The following is a 23,859-nucleotide window of genomic DNA, read 5'->3' as shown; positions in this document are numbered from 1 at the left end:
ATTCTATGTGTATTATTACTCAGATTATTCATATTTTATTTTTTATAATTCATTTTTTATCTCATTATATACTTTTCATTTCTGTTTTCTTATCTTTTTATGCATCAATCAATGCAAATCTAAAACGATTGCTGTTGTCCGCAATTGGGAGGACCACCAATTTACTCATACACATACCTCTCTGTGATCTCAAAAGTTGTGGACACAATTTTTTTGTTCCTCACAGCAACTATGAAGATTTTAATTTTTTGCAATTTAAAAAGGTTTTTTAATCATTATTTTATTACTTTTTAAATGTGTTGTGTAATATTATTAATTAATGTATTAAATTTTATTATTTATAATAACAATTATAGCCCGTAATCTTTTGCCAAAACAAGGTGGTGGGATCTTCGTTGGTTGTGTGTATTCAGTAAATTGTAGAATATTAACAATATATTTTTTCAAACACTTTTCTAAATTATTTAAAATTCATTAAAAATTATGAAATTATATTTTATATTTAACAAGTCTCAATCACAATTATGTACTTTTTAGATAAAAATAATATTTTTTTATACAAATGTGTAAAAATAATATGTGATGTCCACTCCTCATCTATCAAATCTAATCCCATTTATGGAGCTAGAAGAATTAGTTGGACCGTACCCGACAATCTTACCAATTGGCTAACATTTCGAACGTACTCGTAGTTATAAATACAAAAATTAAATAAATAAAATTATTTAGTTAATTAAATTTTATTTTAATGATGTTTTATAAATATAATTCTCCTAGCTAATACTTGTATTACAGTTTTAGTCTTTTTCATGTATATGTTAGAATTACTTAAGATAAAATTATATTACTTTTTAGGTTTAATCGTAGTTCTAATTTTTATACTTTAATCAATGTGTAATTTTTGTTTTCATATTCAAACAATGTATTCCATTTTAAATTTTGATTCAATAACCAATTAAAAATATAATATATCATCTATTTATAAAATTTGAAAACAAAAAAGTATAAAAAATAATTAAATAAAATTTTTTAATTATAATTTACTCATTTTATATACTATAATTATTTAATGTTTCCACATATGATTTCGAAATTAATATATTCATCGTCTCTAGTTGATTATTATACCTCAAAAACAAAAGATCAGAAAGATGCAAGACCCGGAAATTTCTCTCCTCATTGTATGGTACAGTCCCATGTGAGAGAACGAATTCATGTTCCTGAATTTTATTTTTGGGTTGAAATTACTCTCATTCAAAGAAGGGTTTACTTTTTAGAAAAATATGTCATGAACATGTAAATAGATATCTAAAAGTGTATCTTACCTTGTAGAGATGATATTTTATGGAAAGAGTGTATATATATAAACCTAGAGATAAGTATAATTATACATGGCGCATATACAGTACTAATTTTTATTAGTTTTAAATAATGAAACTGTTACCCTTTTATATAGCAAAAACATTAAACTATACAATCTTCGTGTATATATATCTATAGTTTTGGAAACTCTTAAGCTCAGAGCAATGGAGCATTCTAAAGAGGAGTTGACAGAGCCAGTGAGTCCCCTTGGACAATGCTTTGACAGCAAGTATCTATCTTTGTATCTTCTGGTTGTCTTTGAATTTGAAGTCCCAATCCATGGCTTACAAGTTGCGTCCCTCGCCAAGGATGCCCTTCTCTCCATCCCTCGCTTCTCCTCCATAATGGTTCTCTTTCCAACACATAATCAACTTTATCTTATAAATTATTTTATATATAATAATATGATTGTCCACATATATATATAGCCTTATTTTCACCATATTCATGCATGTTTTTATTATAATCATTAATTTGAATGATTGAGATCACAGGTTTGTGATGGAGGAGTGAAAAGATGGAAACAAGTTCATGTGAAATTGGAGGAACATATCATTGAGCCTACATTCATAGAAGGCATGTCGATGGATTCATATGAAAAGGCTTTTGATGAGTACTTTTCAAGAATAGCAATGGAGAAGCTACCACAAACAAAGCCATTATGGCAATTGCATGTGATCAAATACCCAACAACCAATTCTGCTGGAACCTTAATAATCAAATTTCACCATGCAATTGGAGATGGTTACACTCTGATGGGTCTCCTTCTTTCTTCTCTACAAAGAGCCAAAGACCCATCTCTACCTTTGTCTTTTCCATCACGCAAATCATCTAAAGAGACAAGAAAAATTTTCTTGCGGAGAGTGCCTAAGTGTGTCTCCACGGCCTTCAATACCGTGCAAGAATTTGGATGGAGCCTTATGAAAAGTACTTTGCTTGAAGATGATAGAACACCAATAAGGTCTGGAGCTGATGCAGTTGAATTTCGCCCAGTTGTGGTATCACACATCACATTTTCGATTGAACATATCAAAGAAATCAAGTCTAACCTTGGAGTGGTAAGATTAATTTATCGGTTTTTTTATGTTTATTCTATTGCTTAGATATATTATTAATTTGTTTGTAAATTATTCACTAAAATTAATTTTTTAATTTGTCTAAAATTAAAGCTTTAGTTCATATTCATCCAATTTTTTTTCCGAGAGAGAGAGAGAGAGAGAGAGGAGTACTTTTTATCCTTGTCATTATTCTTAACTAATGAAGTAATTAATAGAGTTTTGATGAGTCAAACAACTTGTCAACTCAATTTTATTGTAGGTCTCATATCATTTACGAAATATGTACTACATTATGGTTCTCGCTTCCTCTAGAGTTTGGGTTTGGCATTTATCTAAAAAGCAAGCACTTTATTCCTATAATATCCCCATTTTTCCAATCAACTTTCCTCCCTTTCTCAGAAGAAATTTATTGTATTTGTAACATATTTTTTTAATAATTTTTTAATGTGTAATCAATAACATATTATAAAAATTTATTATAATAAAATATTACAAGATTCAATCTATTAATAATACCAACATTATAATTTTTAATAAAAAATTATTATTTATTTATTTTTATTGTATGCCATTGATTATTGAACACACGTTAAAAAAATCATTCTTTTAAAAAAAATTATTAACTTTAATTTTTAGAGTTGAGTTTAAGAAACTAATAGCAAAAATATTTATTATATTTTAATATTAATAAATGTGTTCTTTATTCATTTTGAATAAAAAATTATTATTTTTAAATGTTTAAGGTTGAAATTAACTAAACCTTTTTTTAAACAGATTTTTTATAATTAAAAATATTATATGAAGCTTATTAAATGACATGGAGTGATTTCACTCTTATTTAATAAGACTTGCTACCTCTTTTTATTTATCCGTCCAAAGAAAAAAAATTTACATAGATCAACCAATTCAATAGTTAAAATTATTTGTTAAGTTTAGTAATTTACTTTTTATTATTGAATTCATGCTTGACTCTTAAACTACTCAAACATTATACTCAAATTCTTTAAGATAAACATCAAACTATTTTTTTTTAATATAAAAAGTGTAACTAAATAGGTCCTCTTAAAAAAATTGAATTATCAAATTAGTCTTTCAAAAATTTAAATTGTTATCAAAATAATGTTTTAAAAATTTTGTCACAAAATTATTCTTTCAAAGACTTAATTTATCATCAAATTAATTCTTCGAAAAACTAAAATGTCATCACACATATTAATCCTTATAAGGATTAAAGAGGTAGAAACAAATTATCTTTAAAAATTTATCTTGATAATAAATTTAATCTTTAAAGAAAAATTTGAATTTTCATAAATATTTATATAAAACTAAAATAGTGATATAAAATTAATTTGGTAAAAAATTTAAAAGAAGTTAACATATTAATGATTTAAAATTTAAAAAGTTAATTAAGTGACTTAAATATTTACTCAACCTACCATTTGGTTACGCTTTCGCGAGAGAATTAACGTTTTTTTTTTCTTCCAAATTCTTTATTACGGAGAAAAGATGATCTGCTACGGATCAAGACTAGATCCAAATTTAAAATTCAAAACAAAACATGATATTAATTATTTTTCCATTGTGTTTGTCGTTATTGTATAAAAAGTAAATATATATCAATGTACGTATTGCAGACTCTAAATGATGTGATTACTGGAATAATCTTCTACGGGCTTCGGCTTTACATGCAAGATGTTGACTATAGAGCAAGAGCACTGAAGTCCACTGCATTGATAACAGTGAACACAAGAAATGTTAAAGATTACAACAAAGTGCAGGATATGCTAAAGACTAATGCAAAGGGTGCTTGGGGTAACCAAATTGCTTGCTTGCATGTGTCAATACCCAAATTAGGAGACACCCCAATTTCAAATCCACTCTATTTTGTAAGGAAAGCACACAATTCAATCAACAAGAAGAGACATTCTTTTGCCACTCATTTGACTGGCATGCTTCTATTGATGAAGAATACGCTCAAAGGCCCTGAGGTGAGTTACAAAATGGATTATTTGGCAAGGATATATATATTTTCTCTTCTTTTACTTGCTTGTGCTTATTACTTAAATTAATAGTTTTTAACACACTTAACATGTAGCTGTTTAATTATTAGATGATGTAAATGCTAATTAGACTGTAGTTATTTTTCTTGGAGTCAAGTTTTCTATTATCATCCTTAAAATCACTACACAAAAAGGTTATTTATTAATAAAAAAAAAGTTAAATATTAAAATTGCATCATGATATAATTTTTACCTAGTAAAATTTTTGTTGATAAAAATAGTGTGGCTCAGCCTTAATAATACGGTGCACTGTAGTAATATTTGATTTATTAATAATGTATCAGTTTCTTGTAATACTTATAGTTTAATTTTTATGTTCAATAAAGATTATACTGATAAAAGTTAATTTAATACTAAATTGTTGATATATAATTTTTTAGTGAATATTTCCACCATGTATTACAAAAGAAGATTTTGCTTTGGTTAAATGATTATTGTTGTAATGATGTTACAGGCCATGGCTAAACATATGTACAAGACAATAAGAAATTCTAGCATAACGATCTCAAATATGATTGGACCACTTGAGCAAATGGCCTTGGGAAATCATCCCATAAAGGGCTTCTTCTTTACGGGATCAGGCAATCCTACGGTAACTTAACTCTTTATATCTTCTTCTAACAAGTACAAAACTTGATCTACAGTAATTAAAAATGGAGTATATGTTAATATATATGATACTATGAACACACTCTTAAGAGTTAATCGTATAAAACACTTTTAATTATTGAGTTAATCTTGTGTGAGCCTCATTAATAAAACGGGACCCAACCCTTGCCTCCTTGCTACAAAAGTATATATAAATATTTCTGCAATGCTCTCTTGCATGTTGGAAAAAATAAACACTATATATCTTCTTGTTTCAGAGTCTAAAAATTTCAATTATGAGCTATATGGGGATGCTAAGGGTGACCACTACAACAGAAAAAGGATACATAGATGAACAAAAGTTAGTGGGGTACCTGAACAATGCCTTTGAGACACTACGTCGCCAAGCAGCTAAGGAGAATATTCCCAGTTGAAACAATTTTAGAATATCAAAACCATTGTCAAAGTATTTGGGAAAAAGATATATTCTTTGCATCCTTTGGGATGTAGAGAGGAGTAGAGAGGGAAATAGAGTTAAAAGGTGATGAATAATGCAATATATATGTGTGTGTGTAAAAGAAATGTTGAAAGAATAATAGAGAAAGAGGGAGAGAAATGTAAAAAAAAAATGTCTGTGGCTGTGTGAGAATATCATCATAAATTAAATATTTGTAAGAAGGATCATGTAAGCATCTGGTTATCATAGGTTCTCACATTATGTATAATGTGTATGTCATGATTGAACTATTTTTAGAAATTATGTTAATATAATTGATTATAAGTATAATTAACTATTGTTATAGTTAATTACATGAAATAATTTTTATATTTGAATATGTTAAGTGAAATTGAGGAAATTAATTTTAATATATTTTATAAATAAAAAATAATAAATATGTTATTGTAATGATTAAAATTACGTTAAAGATATAAAATTTTAAAAGAAAAAAATTATTTTAAGTCGAGCTAAAAAAATATTTAATATTTATAAAAAAGTTACATGACGTAACAAGAAAAGGAGAATAACTCCTACAATTAAAGATAACTTCTAAAAACAAGCATTCAATTATATATGACTGAAATATCAATTTTATTCAAGTGAAACTTTACATTCAAATTTTTTGCATAAAAAATAATTATAAAATTTTATTTCTTAATTTAAGTCATTTGACATTATTTAATATCTATGTTCATTTAAGAGATAAAGGTATAGATTTAATTTTTTTTCAGATAAATTCCTATCTTTAAGTTTTGTGAATTAAAAAAGTGTATTAAGATGATTTTAATTTTTACAAAAACTCATTAATCGATTTAAATTATTGGTGACATAAAATAAGTTTGAAAGATGAATTACACATCCCTATTTCTCCCAAATTTCAAAGATGCCTTTTTAGACATCCATGAGTGTATTGGGGTTTGAATGGAAAATAAGTAAATATATCCTACTAATTGTCACCTAGAAAAATGAATAGAGCATTTGAAAACATGCATAGTCTAAAATGCTCATGCACAATCACAGTCAGAGAATTTCTTTGCTTGAAGGAGATTGTTGAGTCAATGGGTCAATTATTGGTCCAATCTGATGAACCTTCTATATTATAATAAATAACCAATTATTTTTAAATGTATTTATTTTAACAATTTCTCTATATCTTTATTTACTATAAAATTTAAATTAATAACACACTCACTTGTTATTGATATAAATGGATCAACTTAATCATTTATTATTACAATATTTTGAAAATATGCTATTAAGTTATGATGTATAATTATTTTTTTTAAAAAAAGAAGAGAGTTAATGATAAGGTGTGAGGATAGGAACGGTGGTGGGTTGGTGTTGTATGGCTGCTCCATCGAATTCCGACGCACTTCAACAAAATTAATTAATACACTGTCCGTCTGCCCCCTACTCTCTTACTTTATATACTAAACATTCAATTAGAGCAATTTAACAATATTTTTTCTTTTTTATTTTTCTTAATTAATTTAAATTTTTTTATGCCATATCTATTTTTTTTCATTTTTACTCAATCAAATACATTTTTTTAATATATACATAATTTTTTCATATTAGTATAAATTTTAAAAAAATTATATTTATTTAAATTTTTTATTTAATTTATATTTAAAAAATTTTATACTCAATCTAAATCTTATATTTAATTTATATTTGATATATATATATATATATATATATAAATATATAAAAGTTTGATATAATTAATATATTACTGTGTCTTTCAGGTAAACTAACTGGTATTCTATTAACAGTGTGTACAAAAGTAACTTCAAATTTTCACATGAATCGTCTTTGTCGTCTTTGTAACTTAAAAGGAATAATTTTTAACTATCAATTAAAAGATACCCTTAACGTGCACGAAAATAAAAAACTAACATCCATCTAATCGTTTAATTTTAAAGTCTTATAAAATATATTTTAGTGAGTAATAAATCATTTAAAATAAAAAACAACTAATATATACACAAATGATTAAATTATGTAATTTTTATGATAATATTACAATAATTAATGATTAGATGGATCAAAATCTAACTCCATTGATTTATAGGGCATTAAGAAATTGGTTGGTCCGTACCCATTACCATCGCGCGTTGAAGAATTAGAAAAAAAGAAGAATGGATCATTTCAAGTCTTAATAACTTATGACTGTAGCAAGCGTTACGTGTATCATATAAATAGTTATAAATATAGATATAAAGTTAAGAATGCATTAATATTAATTTTAAAAAAATTCTGAAATTAGCGGGACAAATATTTATTAATAATAAAAATATAAATTAAAATGCATGAAATGCAGATCTTTGAAATATTTCTTTTAATTAAATAATAAAAATTAAACTATAAATATTGTTTTGATTGGGTTTTATAAATACTCAACTCTGTTTATTGATTAAAGACATTTAAAAATTAATTAAATATGATTTTTAATCATATAAATAATTTAAAATGTTAATTTAATTTGATATAAAAATATCAAACAAAAATGACAGTATAAACACGTGCGATTATTTAAGGAAAAAAAATCAGTAGTCATTTTAAAGTATATGATTATTCAATTTATTATAGAGGGTGTATACTGCTTATAAAAGATCAAATAACGAAGATTTCTGATTAAAATCAAATACGTGTACCAATTGATGAGGAATTTACTTATGATTCGAAAAATTGTTTGCATTCATTTATTTCAAGTAGGATAGAAAAGTTAAAAAAAAAAAACATTAATTAAAGACAGTAAATTATCTTCTATATATATGTTCGTCCAGAAGCATAAACATCATAGAAACTACATAGTATCTAATAAGCTTATAGCGTAATGGTGCATTTTAGAGATGAGTTGAGAGAGCCAGTGAGTCCTTTGGGACAGTGCCTTGACAGCAATATTCTGTGCGTTTATATTCTTGCTGTCTTAGAATTTGATGTTCCAATCCATAACTTGCAAATTGCGTCTTTGCTTAGAGATGCTTTTCTTTCCATCCCTCGCTTCACCTCTATAATGGTTCTCTCTTTCCCCTTACACTCCATGCACACCATGGTAGTTTCATGAAGCTATACGTTTCAATATCCATGCACATATCATCCAAAAATATATCACTTTTACATGTTTATTGTCATTTTTATTTAAATATTTTTGGTTTAAAATATCTCTATTATTAATATGGCTATAATATGCATTTTTTTATTGAGTGAGTTTTTGAAAGAACTTGCAGAGAGTTTGTGAAAATAACTCATGACTTGCACTGCATAACTTGTCAAAATTATCTCTTTTAATTTATTTTTTTCAATAAATTTTATAATTAAATTGATACCATAAAAATTAATTAAATTTGAATACGTATATACTTAATAAAATCTCCTTACTCAAATGCAGTCTAATTATATATGCTTGAGAACAGGTTCTGGATCAAAAAGGAGTGAAAAGGTGGAAGCAAGTTGAAGTGAAGTTGGAGGAACACATCACTGAGCCCACATTCATAGATGGCATGTCGATGGATTCATATGACAAGGCTTTTGGTGACTACTTATCAAGGATAACAATGGAGAAGCTACCACAAACAAAGCCATTATGGCAAGTGCATGTAATCAAATACCCAACAAGCAATGCTGCGGGAACATTGGTATTCAAAGTTCACCATGCAGTTGGAGATGGTTACACCCTAATGGGTCTTCTTCTTTCTTACCTACAAAGAGCCGATGATCCATCTCTCCCTTTATCTTTTCCATCACGCAAATCATCCAAAATTACTAGCAATTGCTTTGATCAGCTTCAAAAAGTGCCTAAGTTTCTCTCTACAATCTTCAATTCCGTGTCAGATTTTGGATGGAGCCTTATGAAAAGTACTTTGCTTGAAGATGATAAAACACCAATAAGATCCGGAGCTGATGCAGTTGAATTTCGGCCACCTGTGGTATCAAACATCTCATTTTCGATTGACCATATCAAAGAAATTAAATCTAAGCTTGGAGTGGTAAGATTGACCAGTTTTTTATTTATTTCGTTTATAAGGTTAAATATGCTGTTGGATCCTATGAAGTACTACACTAAATTTGGTTATTTTTCGATTATCTTTTCTTTTTCTTTTGTAACAGTTCACGTACCTCTTCATAAATGTGAAAATGAAGTCATACCTCACGATAGACCCATCATCATCATCATCATTGAATTATTTATTAGAGACATGGCAGTTAATATGCATTGATACATAGAGAGTTCATCATCTAAATTAGGACCAAGAAAATACTTTTTATTTATTATTTTTATAATTAAGATTTATTAAAATTATTTTTTTATTATAATATTTTATTATGATATAGTAATATATTAAATGAGATAGTTTTTTCATGAGAGTAAAAGAAATAAATATTAATTAGTAAATATTATCATAAATAAGATTAAAAATACATAAGTATTGTGATTTTTAAAAGAAAGGTTTTAATTTGAGTTACAGAGATAAATTTTAACCATGAAATATAATTATAAATATTTAAGATTATAATGTTACATTTTAAAATTGTCATAAAACCATTAAAAATATCTTAATTTTGTCAAATAACTGTATGATAAAATTTTATTCCTTTCATCTCTTGTATAATTTTTTTTTCCTATCACTAGATATGTCGATTAAAGGGTTCCGACATGATTACCCAAATTTTGATAAAAGCAACATATATTTAAATAATGTATTAAAAAAATAAAAGATAGAGAGAGAATATTTGATGGAAACCACACAAGTATTGTCTTAATTAGTTTTCGTGCAAACACGAATTTATAATACGTATCATTATCCATAATAAGATGCGCAAAATAAATGACATTATTTTGCATTAGTTTATAGCAAAAAAATTAAAAAAAATATCATCCTTTGCAGACTGTAAATGATGTGATTACTGGAATAATCTTCTACGGGATTCGACTTTACATGCAAGATAATGACTATAGATCAAGAACACTGAAGTCCACTGCTATGGTAACAGTGAACAGAAGGAATGTTAAAGATTACCAGAAAGTGCAGGATATGCTAAAGACTAATGCAAAGGGTGCTTGGGGTAACCAAATTACTTACTTGCATGTGTCAATGCCGAAATTAAAAGACACCCAAATTTCGAATCCACTCCAATTTGTCAAGACAGTACACACTTCAATCAAGAGGAAGAAACATTCTTTTGCTACTGTTTTGATTCACAAGCTTCTACTACTGAAGAATAAGCTCGAAGGCTCTGAGGTGAGTTACAAATTTGCCATTTTATGAGGATAATTTTTCTTCATCACTTGTATGTGCTAATCAATTAAATTATTTTGACACAGTTGAATAAAAATGTAACTGTTTATTAGGTTAAGTAAATAGTTTTTAGAATAAACTAGTTATGTTCTAGGAGTTAAATTTTCTACCATGAGCACTTGTTTCAACAAATTATGCATGCTTTTATTGGTTTATTGTTATTGCTTTTCAATTTTTTAATGATGTTATAGGCAACGGCTGAACATATCCATAGGACACTCAGAAATTCAAGCTTGGTGATGTCAAACATGATTGGACCACTTGAGCAAATGGCTTTTGGAAATCATCCCATAAGAAGCTTCTTCTTTACGCTGTCTAGTCTTCCTCAGGTAACTTTCTTGTTTATTTTCTTCTAATTATTAAATACCAAGTTTGATCGATAATAACAAAAGAATTACTTTAATGAAGCAAAATTTCTCTGCAATTTATATTTCTATATAAAGTAGCATTAAACACTTTTAAATATATTATGGATCTTTTAGCAAAAAAAAATATATATATATATATTATGGATCCTGTTAATCAATATTAAAAATTTAATAAACAAAAAATAATAAAAAATAATGTTAAACATGCATTAAAATCATGACATATGTACATTGGTATACTATCAAATAATTCTTTTTAATTCTTTAATCAGTACTCTTTCAAGACATTAATTATTGGTCAACATTTGTAATTTATTTTTAAGAAATTTAATGTAAATTTCATTAAAAAAATCATTTATCACTCTTTTTTTAGTAGTATTCATTAAATAATAAAAACTATATTAAAAATTTGGGTTAAGAAAGTTTATGTACATTATGTATATACGTTTGCCATTTATTAAATAAAGAAAGAGAAAGAGAGAGAGAGAGAGAAGGGAAACTTAAGGAAGATACAAACATTTTATTTATGCCATTAACTATGGTTCAGGCAATGTGAATCTTAATTTATATTCAAGGACTCAGATTAGAAAACAATAATGATATTTATAACTAAATTATTCTTTTCTCTTTTAAAAAGAACTTGTTTTTCTTCTTTTCTTTCATATTATCACTTGTCATCTCTCTCTCTCTATTCTTTTTTCTACACCTCTAAAGTTAGGCGTACATAGTGCAACTATTCTCTCTCTTGCTTGTTGAAAAAATGTTCTATCTTTATTGTTGCAGAGTCTTTTAATTACAATTATGAGCTATATGGGAACGTTAAGAGTGACAATTGCAACTGAAAAAGGATTCATAGATGAGCAAAAGTTAGTGGGGTACCTAAACCATGCCTTTGAGATATTACGCCATGAAGCAGCCAATAAAGTGTAGACACTTTGGTAACAATATTTGGAAGAGGAATCACATATATGCATTTGGTATTATGGATTCTCTCTTTTAGTCATAAGAAACCTTTCTACCTTTAAACTATAAAATAAAATAAAATATTGATTATGACATAATTGTTTCCCAGGAAATTGTGCTTACGATAATACGATGGAAGTGATTTGATCTTTCTGGACAATGCTCCTTCCTACATTGGATATAATTTGGTTCTCCATCTTCTTAGCCAACTCTATGTAGCTAGGCTCTTTATTTTATGTTTTTCTTTTTCTTTTTCCCTTTTAATTGTCTGTCACATTTCTATTATGTTCTTATTAATTATTTGTTGAAACATTGTAAGAGGCTTAATTATAACAGTTAAGAATTATGAAAATTAAATGTGAGTAATTGAAATTAAACAGAACAAAATTACACAAAAATTAAAGTGTGAGAATTAAAAGTACAACTAAGATAATAATTTTTCCTTTTTAAAGTTTGCAATGGCATGCTTATCGGATATTTTAAATAATAAACATTAAAAATATTGTATGCAGAAAACACAATTGTTCCCCGTTTAATTAATAGAAAATATGATGATTCAAATGATAACTCTGTTAGCCATTCAATCATATTCGTCAACGTAGTTTTTAATCCAATGCCTCAATTCTGGAATGTCTTTTATTTTATTACTGATTGCTCGAGGTAAATTATATAATTAATGAATTATTAAATAAAATTACTTTGTCCAATAAAATAAGGTTATGTTTGGTTGAAAGAAATGTTTTTGATTCTTCTAAAATTAGACTAGCAAATAAATTAAAGAAGACACTAATTTATTTAATATTATATGATAAACTATATGAATAAGAAAAACTATATAATATATTTCACAAGATAAAAAGCGATGGTAATAGTAGCTAAATTGATAAATGAAGATATAAGTGAAAATTATTATTATTATTATTATAAAATATATCAATTTAAATATAATCTAACAAGTAGTATAATAAAGAATGTAAATTAAAGTAAGTAAAGAGTGATGGTGGAATAGAGGAACAACATGTTTTAATGGCTGAAAGGTTTTTATTTTTGCCAAAACTGAAAGGCAAGTGAAAATGTCCTCTATGGGCCTTGTTTGTACCTTAAACCTTTTGGTCAAGTGATCAAACAACATGTGAGGTTCAACATGAACTCTATCAAGTCCAGTTCACTTCACGACCTAAACAAAAGAACCTAAATTTACATAATCTTAAGAATAAAAAACGTAATTAATTAAAAAAATCACACAAGCCAAACAAATAATCTCAGCTAAAAAAGTTATGATTCTGAAGTCTGATGTGTTACTTAATGCAACTGAAAATATAAAAAAATATATATTTTTTAAATATTTAGCCCATGCAAAGAGGCAACGAATTCACCAACTAACCATAGCAAAGTCACAAACTCGAAGCATATCTCATTCACAAATCAAAGCACGCAATTGTTACTTGTTGTTCATTGCATTGCATCATATTGTGAATTCGATCCTCTTCTTCATGAACTTCAAAGCCCTTCTTTTTCTCCTCCTTCTGTGCGCAAATTCCTATTTTGCCCTCGCCGGAAAGCGCAAGGTTCACATCACCGACGACTTAGACGACGTCTACGACGACGAGGAGGACGATGCGTGGAAGGATTGGGGCAAGAAACCCACTCCCTCCTTCCCTCCTTCAGATTTCTCCAAGATGGATCCCTCTCAGATCCAAGATGAGATGATGAAGCACCACACCGGACCCGCCATCGGGTTCGTCAAGCTCCGATTAGGGGTTCCCCGGACTCCGGTGAGAAGATTTGTGTTCAAAGTTGTCATTTTTGTTAATGGGTTTTGGTGGGAAAGTTAGCTAGTGCCCATTTCTTATTATGGTTATTAGTTTTTTAATTTGAGTTAAATTTGTGATTTTTAGCTCGTTTTGCATAATGGGTTTGATTTTAGGTTATGGTTTTTGTTGATGGGTGATGAGAAAGTTAGCGTGTGCCCATTTGTTATTATGGTTTTTAGTTTTTTAATTTGAGTTAAATTTGTGATTTTAGCTCGTTCTGCATCATGGTTTTGACTATTTGAGTTGAAGTTGATTTTTCTTACATAGTTACACCCATTTCGATTTTTGAAGCTCGAGTTTTAATTGAAGCTGTAGTTTTTGGTTGCGATGAATATGATTAATAGGTTTTACTGGATTGGGGAGTGTGAAATCGCTTTTTTACATACCCTTTTATTTTTTTCTGTTTTATTTTGAATATGAGTTCGAACTTGTGGTTTTTTGCTTTTGCTTGGTGGATTTTGGATTGGCACCGTGGGGTTTGGGGTTTGCTTCAATTGTTTTGCGATCTTGAAGTGAATAGAGTGAGGGTAATGGTTTGTTGAATTCTTAGCGATTGAGTTCACTATTGATGTTCTATTGTTCTATTATTTGTTTTCTGATGTAGAGAGGTGTACCTTGACCATTTTCCATGTCTTATTTTAGGACTCGGTTGCTGAAATTGCCATGAAATGGACACAAGTTCTGAGAACTGGAGCAGTTGGAGTAAGGTTTATGGCTGTTGATCTGAATACGATCATGTTCAACTTGGAAAGCATCAAAGACTTGGAGGAGGTAATGCTTCCGTTCCTTTTCTCCTTTTTGAATATGAAAAATGTAAAATAAAAGAACTGGTTTGGCCTAATGATTTTGACAACCGACAATCTGCTATTATATTGTTCACCTATCTCTCCTGTTTAAAGTAAATGATATTGAATTTGAATCGATGAACTTTGCATTTTGTTTCTCCCTTGTCTATTGAAAAACTAGCTGTAGATTCATCCTCGAGGAACTAATAAATTTATCATGTCCTTAGTCTATGATGCTTTCTATTGATACTGTCTCATACTCATATCACATGTCATCAGTTGAAGGAATTTGTCTTGGACCAATCAGAGACATATGAAATTAAAATGGGGGATCAATTTTTTCGAAGACCAGGAGATCCACCTCTAGATGAAGTTATTCAGAGGCTCAATAGTGAGAAAGACAAAGCAGATAATGTTGATCCAGAGGAAATTGATGAAAATTTGAAGACAGAGTTGTAATTAAACTGTATAGATACAATTTTCTAGAAGTTGAGATAAAGCAATGTGTGCCACTTCTTTTCGAAGATTTGCTTCAAGTTTTGTTAATTTTGTAGTCGTCACTCGCAACTTTTTCTTCCTTCTCTTTCAATCAAGATGATAAAACTGCTTTTAAATGCTAGTGAAGTAGTAATCACCTTTACTGCATTTAGGAAGACTACGAGAACACTTCTCAATGGGAGAAATTTTGAATAGAAAGACATTGAAATTCTTAAGACTTCACTTGATGGGAGCTTCAAGCACTAGGCTGCCATTTATGACCAAACTAACATTACCAATAGTGAATGCTTTGTAACCAATCAACCTTCATATGGCCACAATTTTCTGTTGCTTTTCCATTGATGGTGGTTGATCGATGTCGTATTCAGTAAAGTTAAAACCAATTTAAATACATTAACTAGGAGATAAACTTAGGTTGTTTTTCCGAGAACCTCGCTTATAATTGTCAAAAATGAAAGACAAAATTAGAAGTTTTGAATGCAATATCGTAATCAATAAATTAAAACACAAAGAATTTAATAAATCAAAAGCGATTAACTTATGATTTACGATTTTTACGTTGTAAAACAAATTTGATTTTGAATGAATTTCTATCAAATTTTTGAATTTAAATTAAAGAACACGAATCTTTAATTTGAATTCCTTGAACGTTTGTTAAATATATATCTTTGATTGATTTGATATAGTTTTTCTCAATCTAATTTTGAAAGTCTAAATTATAAGAATAAATGTTTCAAAATTACACAAGTAATAAATTTGAAATGTGTAACTTATCTGAAAATATATTAACGTGATCCAAGATTGAATTAAAGGTATTTATAATAGAAATAAGAATGTAAGAAGTAAGGTTTCAAATCGGATTGAAGTAAAAAATGTTACCTCATCACTTGGCAAGATCGAATTTGTAGTTCAGTTTATAAAATTATTTTTCTATCACAATTGTAAATACAAACACAGGTCTATGGGTAATTATTATGAAAAGCTAAAACAAATTTGTAAGAAGGAAGAGAATAAACAAAAAAAAAAAATCAAATTAACTCCAAATCAAAAAATGACAAAAACATGAAAAGGAAGAATGTCAAAAAAATGTGATTCTTCTAACTTCTCTCTCTTTTATGGAAATTAATTAACCCTAAACAAAACTTAAGCTAATAAGTTCAGAAAGTAAAATGGATCACAAAGTCTAATTAAATGCAAATACTAATTGCACACTACTAATAGACACTTAATTCTTCTAATAATATAAGGGGGCCAATTTCAAATGTCTTTAACTTTCATCTCAAAATTCTAAATCTAACCAATAATGTGTTAAATAAAAGCTGTTTTGAATTAATTTCTCAACGCAATCACAATCACTAAAAAAATCTACCAACATCAAAAATTATGACGAAAATAATAATTAAAAGTCAAAAGTACTAAAATGTAAGAAATATGTAGGATTACTAATTAAGATCCAAACAAATAAAACTAGTTTAAAATAGTGAAGTAATCATAGAAATAATATAAAAAGTAGTACTAAAGATAATAAGGTATTAATATAATATGATTCATCAGTAGTTTTTAAATAAAAAGAGTCATTAATAATGTTAAAGAACACAAGTTGTCCTTGATTTGCTTTTCAAATAAAGTAATTCCTTCTAACATAAAAATGTATGAAAAATAAACTCATCATGTAATTTACATAAGATTTTATTCACATATTTGAGTTTATTCCTCTCTTTGAAATATTTCAGTAGTATAGCAGTACCAAATCCCTATTTTTCGGACAAGATCTGAGCCATAATTTCTTTCTCAAACTAGTTCTATGAATCATCCAATAGTCCATGTTCACATTAATGATGCCACAATTTAGGTATTTAGAAAAAAATCTACATAACAGGTTTCTAGTGACAACTTTTCATGTTGCTTGTGAGGAAATAAAAATAAGAGCTGCAGGGTTTACATCTAATGGTAGTTTTGTAGTGCTCTAAATGTGACTTGCTACCAAAACTACCTTACCATGGACTATAGGGACACCTACAACAAATAATGTTTTGAGATAGACACTGCCATGAATTTCTCTTATCTTTACTTCCAATTCTCATGTACGACATAAATAAATGTTGTTAATAAGAAAGAAATCAATGTAGTCCATGGTAAGTTAAGGTAGTTATTGACCAAAAAAACGAAAACAAAAGAAAGAAATTAAAAAAAAAAAACCTTGTGATTGTTGCAATTACAATAGTAATATATGAATGAGATGGAAGAAAAGATTTAATTCAACGAAGACGGTACAATTTCAGTTTGGTACTGAAAGTCAAAGAGTTCAAGAACTTAAAAGAAACTGAAAGAAACAAATAAAAAAGAGTTTAGAGGCCGCAATGAGATAGAGGGAAGAATTATACCTAGAAACAAATTCCATTTATCTAACTCGGGCTCTTTTGGTAAAGCATCAGCAAAGCGGCTCTGAAGCCAGAGAAGGTATACGACAGTGTGTGATGCAAAGGGATAGAGGCATGGTTAACAAACAGTGCGTGTTTGGTTTGAGAAACGTTTTTACCGTTTGTACAAATCTTTGAAAATAGAAAACTAAATGAAAAAATGTGACAAGCCTTTGAACATGTCATTTGATATGAACCAAGTGAGAACATGAATTTTGAAGTGTCTACATGTGATTTAGTTTTCTCTTGATCCCCTATACTCAATTTATTAGTTTATGAATCGATTGTTATTCAACTATGTGTTACAATTACATTGGGTCATTTGCATGTAATTTCAAAGTTGATTTACATAACTAAGGATAATTATTAGATGTTTGAATTACTGGAAATTAAAATCATTAGTTTAAAGGATGATTTGTTGGCATTTGAACAAATTTTGACTTTTGGATTAACATTTGGAGTATTTTTTCTCACGAGTTATATACTGTAGTCTTTTAAATACACCAACAGCATGCATTTCGTGATCTGCCAAAAAATTGTCAGCACTACACTAGAACAAATTTATGGCTAAGAAAACTCCACCGGACAAAGGAAAAAGCCTTACTTCTGTAGTTTAAATACGTTTGTTTAGCTTTTTTCATATAAAAAATACTTTTTTTTCTATAAAATTACTTTTTAAAAATTTGTGTGTATTTGTTCAAGCTTTTGGGGGAAAAAAATCAAAATTCAAAACAAATAAGTTTTCTGATTATTTAAAAAACAAATTGTTTTAAATAACATCACAAAAATGCTAAAATTGCAACTAACTTTTAAAATAAAAAGTTCTTTTTATAATTGTAACAAAACATAAAACAAGTTCTACTTTTTTTCATAAAATATCTAAAAATTAACATTTTTGTTTTTCAAAAAAGCTTAAACTAATAGACTCGTATTACATCCATGAATCATTGCCAAGTGTAACTTGTGGTTCCCCAGAATTTCAGCAGCTTATGACAGAATGAGAGGAAGAATAGACTACTTGGTTCTACAGATAGCTTACTTATCAGGTGTAATCGTGTTGCTGCTAAAGAAACCTTACTTGTGACTATGAACATTTGTAAAGAATTTGTCTTAACACTTACCAAGAATTACAGCAATTCTCACTTCTTCTAAGAGGGTTGCAAATTACTGCAGTTTAACAATGTGTAAAGGAGGAAATTCTAGGTAGAAAGATCATGTTCACTAGAAATTTGTTATTGTTTATAAAATAGTTCGAAAAAAATAAATATCTAGTTCAATGATTGACAACAATCCAATAAAGCCTCCTATTTCAACTTCTTGCTGAAGTCAGAGAGCCCGAGAACATGAATTCTGGGGATAGCTGCAGCTTCCTCTCTTTCTTTCTGGGTGTTGTAACCCCAATTCCCTGGTCCAAACAATGATCTTTATCCAGTACACTCAACAATTGAAGGAAAATACAAAAGAATGCAAGAATACCCAACATGGGAATTGAAACAAAATGAGGGGGTTGCAGAAATTATAAACAGGCAGAGATAACTACCAAGATACAAATTCCATCGGTCTAACTCGGGCTCTTTGATGACATTTTTTAAGGTAGCAAGCCGATCCTCAACAAAGCTGGTTAAGGTTAAAGTTAACTGGACTTAGTTTCTTGTGATCTTTAATACATGCAAGGACAGTGGTCTATCCATAAAAACAGTCATAACCAAAATGACATAAATTATAGCTAATAGCACAATATCTTACTGTAGTGTCAGCCCTTGGTGCTCTGGTTTCTTTTGAAGCTGCTTCAGAACTTCTACCTTAGGACTGTAAGTAAAATTAAAGATAGTCCCGGAAAAATAAATTTATCATCAAAATAAAGCAATAAATCGAGAAGAGACAGTGATATAAACATAAATTCAATTTTTCTATCACATGCACAGGTGCATTAGTTAAGGAAACAAAAATAGAAAGTTTTAATCAGAAAAGGAAGTATTTATTATGTTGGGAGACACAAAAAGCATTTAGTACTTTTTTTTAAGTAATAGAAAGCATTCCCTTAACTTTGCATTTGATATATATAATAGAAAAATCGATATAAATATTTCTCAGCATTATTTTGGTAAAATATATCAAATACTGACAAGTTCTCTAACCAAAAAATAAAGAAACAAAACTAACCCAGTTCCAAGGCCATATATTCTTTCAGGTGGTATGGTCACTCCAGCAAGCTCTCTAAGTAAAGCATCAGCAAAACGGCTCTAAAATAAGAGAAACAAGGAGATGGGGGAGTAGAAAACACAAAGGGAAAAGAGCATGATGAGAAATTCATAAAAGTGCACTGTCATGGTATTGGGACAATTAACCAATTATCTTCGTCGTTTTCCTTAATACTAAAAGTAAAGTTATCCATTTTTAGGATTATTGTCCCCTTGCCAGGACAACAAGCAAAAATTACCTGTTTTGTGGTGACAATGTACACTCTTGAGCTTGCAAATTTTAATGCATCAGAGACACCAGGATATAATCTACAAAGCATTGCCAATTAATAACAGGAAATCTCATTCATTGCATGTGTAAAAAATAAAAGAAAAATATTAATTCATAAAATGATTTATAAGATGCAAACATTCACTCTACAGGAATACTTCAAGATCACAATATGCTTAATGTAAAAACATTATCTACCCTGAAGCATAACTAGAATACCAAGTCTAACATAAACTGATTACTTCTGGAATACTATATGTAAAGGGACATCCATGACCAGAAGGAAAAATTGTCATTTAAAACCCGCACACATAATGTCCTACTCCCCTAAATCCCCAACCTTCTGTCAAGAACCTCACACTCTCGGATCAGTCAGATAGTCAACTAGGGATAACAAACAATTTTTGTATATTGAATGTTCATGTCTTCATGCTTAAGCCATCTCTGCCTAATGCTTTAGATTTCCCATTATGCATCTGTAATAATAAGTATAAAAAACTAGTCCCCCGTCAGCAGGTTTGATTGGACTACCTGTTTGCACCAATCCAAGCAGCAAAATCCTGCTCCAACCATTCATCTCTGACCTTTCCAAAAAGATCTATCAGACCATCCCTATTCTCGCCCCATTCTTCCATAATAATAGGCTTCAACTTGGACCAATTCTCCAATATACCCTCAACTGTGAGCCCCTCTGCAACCTTGAACAAGAATTATGACATTAGTCAACAGGTCTGGAGTCCATTCTAGTTGTTTGAAAGCAGATGCAGTCATGCAGATTCATGGCCACTGGCATCATCATAAACTATGAACCTAGTTACAGTGACATGGTTTTCAATTGCTAATAATGAATGATAAAAATCAGAGCCATAGGCATTTAACTCACCGAAGACTTCCTGATGGAAGGTATTCTGGTCTCAAGCAACAATCTCACAAGTAAAACGTTTTCATATCCAGTTTCCACCACTGGTCGCACCTGAGATGAACAACTACGGAAGTTAATCTTTAAGATGAAAACAAGTCCAACATATTTCCATATGGCAATAGTCTAGGAATTGAAAACGCTCAAAATTACATAAAATTCCATGACATAAAATTGTTTAAAGATCTGACATGGAAATCTACAATTGAGGAAATCAAGCAAATATAATATATTTCAAGACGGGACAGCTAAATCTAAGAAACTATAGTCAATAAGAAAAGTTATGCAAAAAGTTTTTCCCTTTCATAGTATGAGGAAATAAAAAGATCCTACTTTACATCTACATTCAGTCACCAAAAGTACATTGGATTATTGGTCTTTTGATCAAGATTTTCCTTTTCATATTTGCAGACTGTACGATATATTTCCCGTTTCAAATTGCCTTATCACATAACTAGAAGTTGACAAAAATTTGACACTTCATTCAACCCAAAATTCATATCAAATGCCTCCTAAAACACATTAACAAATTATAAAGTCAAACTAAATGAAAATTCAAGCTTAATTCTTGCTCCCTTCATACCATGCTTCCACTAATTATTATTTATTATAAAAAAACTACCAACACAGGTAAACCAAAGTAAATTAGTATAAAATCCAAACAAAAAAAGCTAAGTCAAATAAGTCATAAATTATTTTACTGTATGCATCTGATCAACAATCCAATCTTCTGTGGCTGAATCCACGCCATCAAACAAACCAGGCCATCTCACTTTAGCAGCCTGCAAATTCTCAAACAAATAAAATCATGAACTTAATTTAGTACACTTAGGAATTCCCAGAATAAAAAAATTGAAATAAAAAAGAAAAAAAATATAAATTTAAAACACTTAAATTAAAATAGAAAAAGCCCAAATTTTGGTTTGGATGGAAATGGTCAAAGATTGTGGCTTTTTCCTTCTTTTTTTTTCTGGGAAAGGGAAATGGAATGGAATGAAAAAAGGAACCTTGAGAGCAGAGAGAGAGCTTTCTCCGCAGCTATCACAGATGATTCCATCGAAGTCCAACGCGTAAAGCTCTCCCATTTCACTCTCTTCCTCTTTCGGTTTCGCTGCCAATGTTATCAAAGATTACGTGTTTTTCAGTGCCATCCAAACAGCCCCTTGCGCCTCCTTTGGGGGAAGTCGAAACACGTGTCATGCAGATAGGGCATGGTTCGGTTCATTTTACTTTTTACTTTCACGAATGAAAAAAAAAGCCATTTTTGTGTCAACTTATAAAACAGTAATTTACTTTTAGAGATTATTAAAATTAAAGTTTTTAGGCTTTATATTATTTAAAAGCCATTTTTTAATTTTTATAAAAATTATTTAAAATAATTTAAAAAAATATATAAAATCAAAGTATTAGAGAGTTATTTTTTTTATATTTGTTAATATAAATAATGTTAAAAAGAAAGTAAAGTGATTAAACATAGCAATTTATTCTTGTTAACGTGAAAGTCACAATTTAAGTAGCGTGGGATAAATTAAAATGAAATTAATTTTTGATGTAAACTAAATATATCATCTTATTTATTTTTTTAAAAAATATCTTTTTATACTGATATAACTCTAAAAATTTTTATATTTAATCTAAATTTTTTATTTAATTTAAATTTAATAAATTATAATTTATTAAATTTAAATTAAATAAAAAGTTCAGTTTTTATATTTATAACAGAAGAAGATTATGTCTTTTATTTTTAACTAAAATCATGTATTTGCTTTAGTTTGATTGCATTAAGTTTATTGCTAATGAAAATTAATTTAATTTAATTCAATCAAATTTAATATACATAAAAATGTCACATCTCAGCAATAAATAACTACCGTTTAATCTTATGATTATTGAATGCATGCAAGATAAGAATGAATGAGAGTGTGTCCTGCCTTTGACCTGCAGTAACTTTAATTATCTTTTCTTTGAAAATAAATTCTCAAAATGTATTTTTGAAGTTTAATAAATTGTACTATGTGAATATAAAAATAAAATAAAATACCATGAATATATGAATAAATGGCATATGAACGAAGAGTATATATATATATATAAAGGACGTGATTCTACGCAACACCGATATTCTATTTTATTAGACTATACAGTAAGATCGTCGTCACTGTCTGCTCATTAAATTGTAATTTATCAGAGCAAAGTATGCATTGATAAGAGTTGGGTCTAATGATGGATATTAGTTTTTAATAAAGTGGCAAAACTCTTTATATGTTTTATTTAGAAGATAAGTGAAATAAAAAAAATTAAATAAAAAGAGTAAAACTGATTTATTATTTGAATAATTTGAAATAAAAATAAAAAATATACAATTTTCACTTATTTTGATTAGTAGGAAAAAAGTGCAAAAATAAATTATATAAAAAATTTATAATAATTAAAAATTAATTTAAAAAACAATATAAAACTATTCATTATTTAAAAGATAATGATTTTTAGAATATTTTAAAAAATATGCATCTCTCTTTTTAATTTCTCGTGTATTTTTATCTATCTAAATAATATAGAATAATAGTTTTTTTAAATTTTTTTTGGTCCTATTTGATTACTTTCACTCAAGCACACTGTTAGTGTACAACTATATTTAAGATAAGATTGTGATTTATAGATATGAAAAAAATAAAAGTAGATAAGGAATAGCAAAAGGATTGATTCTTGCACCCTTTCTTCAATCATTGTCACAGCCATTGGATTGAGCT

The 23,859-nt window shown here is 28.4% G+C and overlaps 4 protein-coding genes across 8 annotated transcripts; 3 read left to right on the top strand and 1 right to left on the bottom strand.

The window, feature by feature from the left end:
* Nucleotides 1-1,426: 1,426 nt before the first annotated feature.
* LOC113863272 (O-acyltransferase WSD1-like) lies at nucleotides 1,427-5,682 on the top strand. Its single transcript, XM_027496797.1, has 5 exons — nucleotides 1,427-1,709; nucleotides 1,857-2,420; nucleotides 4,055-4,408; nucleotides 4,935-5,072; nucleotides 5,347-5,682. The coding sequence occupies exons 1-5, from the start codon at nucleotides 1,527-1,529 to the stop codon at nucleotides 5,500-5,502; spliced, it is 1,395 nt and encodes a 464-aa protein (XP_027352598.1). The 5' UTR covers nucleotides 1,427-1,526; the 3' UTR covers nucleotides 5,503-5,682.
* Nucleotides 5,683-8,380: 2,698 nt separating this feature from the next.
* LOC113862488 (O-acyltransferase WSD1-like) lies at nucleotides 8,381-12,168 on the top strand. The gene is made up of 5 exons (XM_027495572.1): nucleotides 8,381-8,589; nucleotides 8,987-9,559; nucleotides 10,460-10,813; nucleotides 11,062-11,199; nucleotides 12,022-12,168. Exons 1-5 carry the CDS (start codon nucleotides 8,407-8,409, stop codon nucleotides 12,166-12,168), a joined length of 1,395 nt encoding a protein of 464 aa, XP_027351373.1. The 5' UTR covers nucleotides 8,381-8,406.
* Nucleotides 12,169-13,507: 1,339 nt separating this feature from the next.
* Nucleotides 13,508-15,626, top strand: LOC113863399. The gene is made up of 3 exons (XM_027496966.1): nucleotides 13,508-13,976; nucleotides 14,658-14,786; nucleotides 15,080-15,626. Exons 1-3 carry the CDS (start codon nucleotides 13,695-13,697, stop codon nucleotides 15,257-15,259), a joined length of 591 nt encoding a protein of 196 aa, XP_027352767.1. The 5' UTR covers nucleotides 13,508-13,694; the 3' UTR covers nucleotides 15,260-15,626.
* A 2,973-nt stretch (nucleotides 15,627-18,599) lies between these two features.
* Nucleotides 18,600-22,255, bottom strand: LOC113860776. Of its 5 annotated transcripts, none has more exons than XM_027493283.1 (9): nucleotides 22,117-22,255; nucleotides 21,811-21,891; nucleotides 21,074-21,163; nucleotides 20,722-20,888; nucleotides 20,159-20,228; nucleotides 19,882-19,961; nucleotides 19,465-19,527; nucleotides 19,259-19,335; nucleotides 18,600-19,123 (listed from the first exon to the last, which is right to left on the bottom strand). In XM_027493283.1, exons 1-9 carry the CDS (start codon nucleotides 22,192-22,194, stop codon nucleotides 19,023-19,025), a joined length of 807 nt encoding a protein of 268 aa, XP_027349084.1. In that variant the 5' UTR covers nucleotides 22,195-22,255; the 3' UTR covers nucleotides 18,600-19,022. The 5 variants fall into 5 exon arrangements, with proteins under 5 accessions (XP_027349084.1, XP_027349083.1, XP_027349086.1 ...); XM_027493282.1 differs by having other exon boundaries at nucleotides 18,647-19,123; nucleotides 19,256-19,335; nucleotides 22,117-22,236; XM_027493284.1 differs by having other exon boundaries at nucleotides 18,899-19,123; nucleotides 21,074-21,176; nucleotides 22,117-22,242.
* Between the last annotated feature and the right edge of the window lie 1,604 nt (nucleotides 22,256-23,859).

This window comes from Abrus precatorius, unplaced genomic scaffold, assembly GCF_003935025.1.
Source record: "Abrus precatorius isolate BTA unplaced genomic scaffold, Abrus_2018 Scaffold3, whole genome shotgun sequence".
Taxonomy (NCBI): Eukaryota; Viridiplantae; Streptophyta; class Magnoliopsida; order Fabales; family Fabaceae; genus Abrus; species Abrus precatorius.
Note: the sequence above shows the minus strand (reverse complement) of the source record. Positions and strands in the feature narration are given on the sequence as shown.

Bases quoted from the DNA above. Each gene is read 5' to 3' on its own strand.
- LOC113863272 (XM_027496797.1), top strand. From the start codon at position 1,527: ATGGAGCATTCTAAAGAGGAGTTGACAGAGCCAGTGAGTCCCCTTGGA. The intron at 2,421-4,054 runs GTAAGATTAATT...TACGTATTGCAG, and splicing joins TCAAGTCTAACCTTGGAGTG to ACTCTAAATGATGTGATTAC. The intron at 5,073-5,346 runs GTAACTTAACTC...TTCTTGTTTCAG, and splicing joins CGGGATCAGGCAATCCTACG to AGTCTAAAAATTTCAATTAT.
- LOC113862488 (XM_027495572.1), top strand. From the start codon at position 8,407: ATGGTGCATTTTAGAGATGAGTTGAGAGAGCCAGTGAGTCCTTTGGGA. The intron at 8,590-8,986 runs GTTCTCTCTTTC...GCTTGAGAACAG, and splicing joins CTCGCTTCACCTCTATAATG to GTTCTGGATCAAAAAGGAGT. The intron at 10,814-11,061 runs GTGAGTTACAAA...ATGATGTTATAG, and splicing joins ATAAGCTCGAAGGCTCTGAG to GCAACGGCTGAACATATCCA.
- LOC113863399 (XM_027496966.1), top strand. From the start codon at position 13,695: ATGAACTTCAAAGCCCTTCTTTTTCTCCTCCTTCTGTGCGCAAATTCC. The intron at 13,977-14,657 runs GTGAGAAGATTT...GTCTTATTTTAG, and splicing joins TAGGGGTTCCCCGGACTCCG to GACTCGGTTGCTGAAATTGC. The intron at 14,787-15,079 runs GTAATGCTTCCG...ACATGTCATCAG, and splicing joins GCATCAAAGACTTGGAGGAG to TTGAAGGAATTTGTCTTGGA.
- LOC113860776 (XM_027493281.1), bottom strand. From the start codon at position 22,194: ATGGGAGAGCTTTACGCGTTGGACTTCGATGGAATCATCTGTGATAGC. The intron at 21,892-22,116 runs GTTCCTTTTTTC...GAGAATTTGCAG, and splicing joins GCTCTCTCTCTGCTCTCAAG to GCTGCTAAAGTGAGATGGCC. The intron at 19,336-19,464 runs GTAAGATATTGT...AACCTTAACCAG, and splicing joins CACCAAGGGCTGACACTACA to CTTTGTTGAGGATCGGCTTG.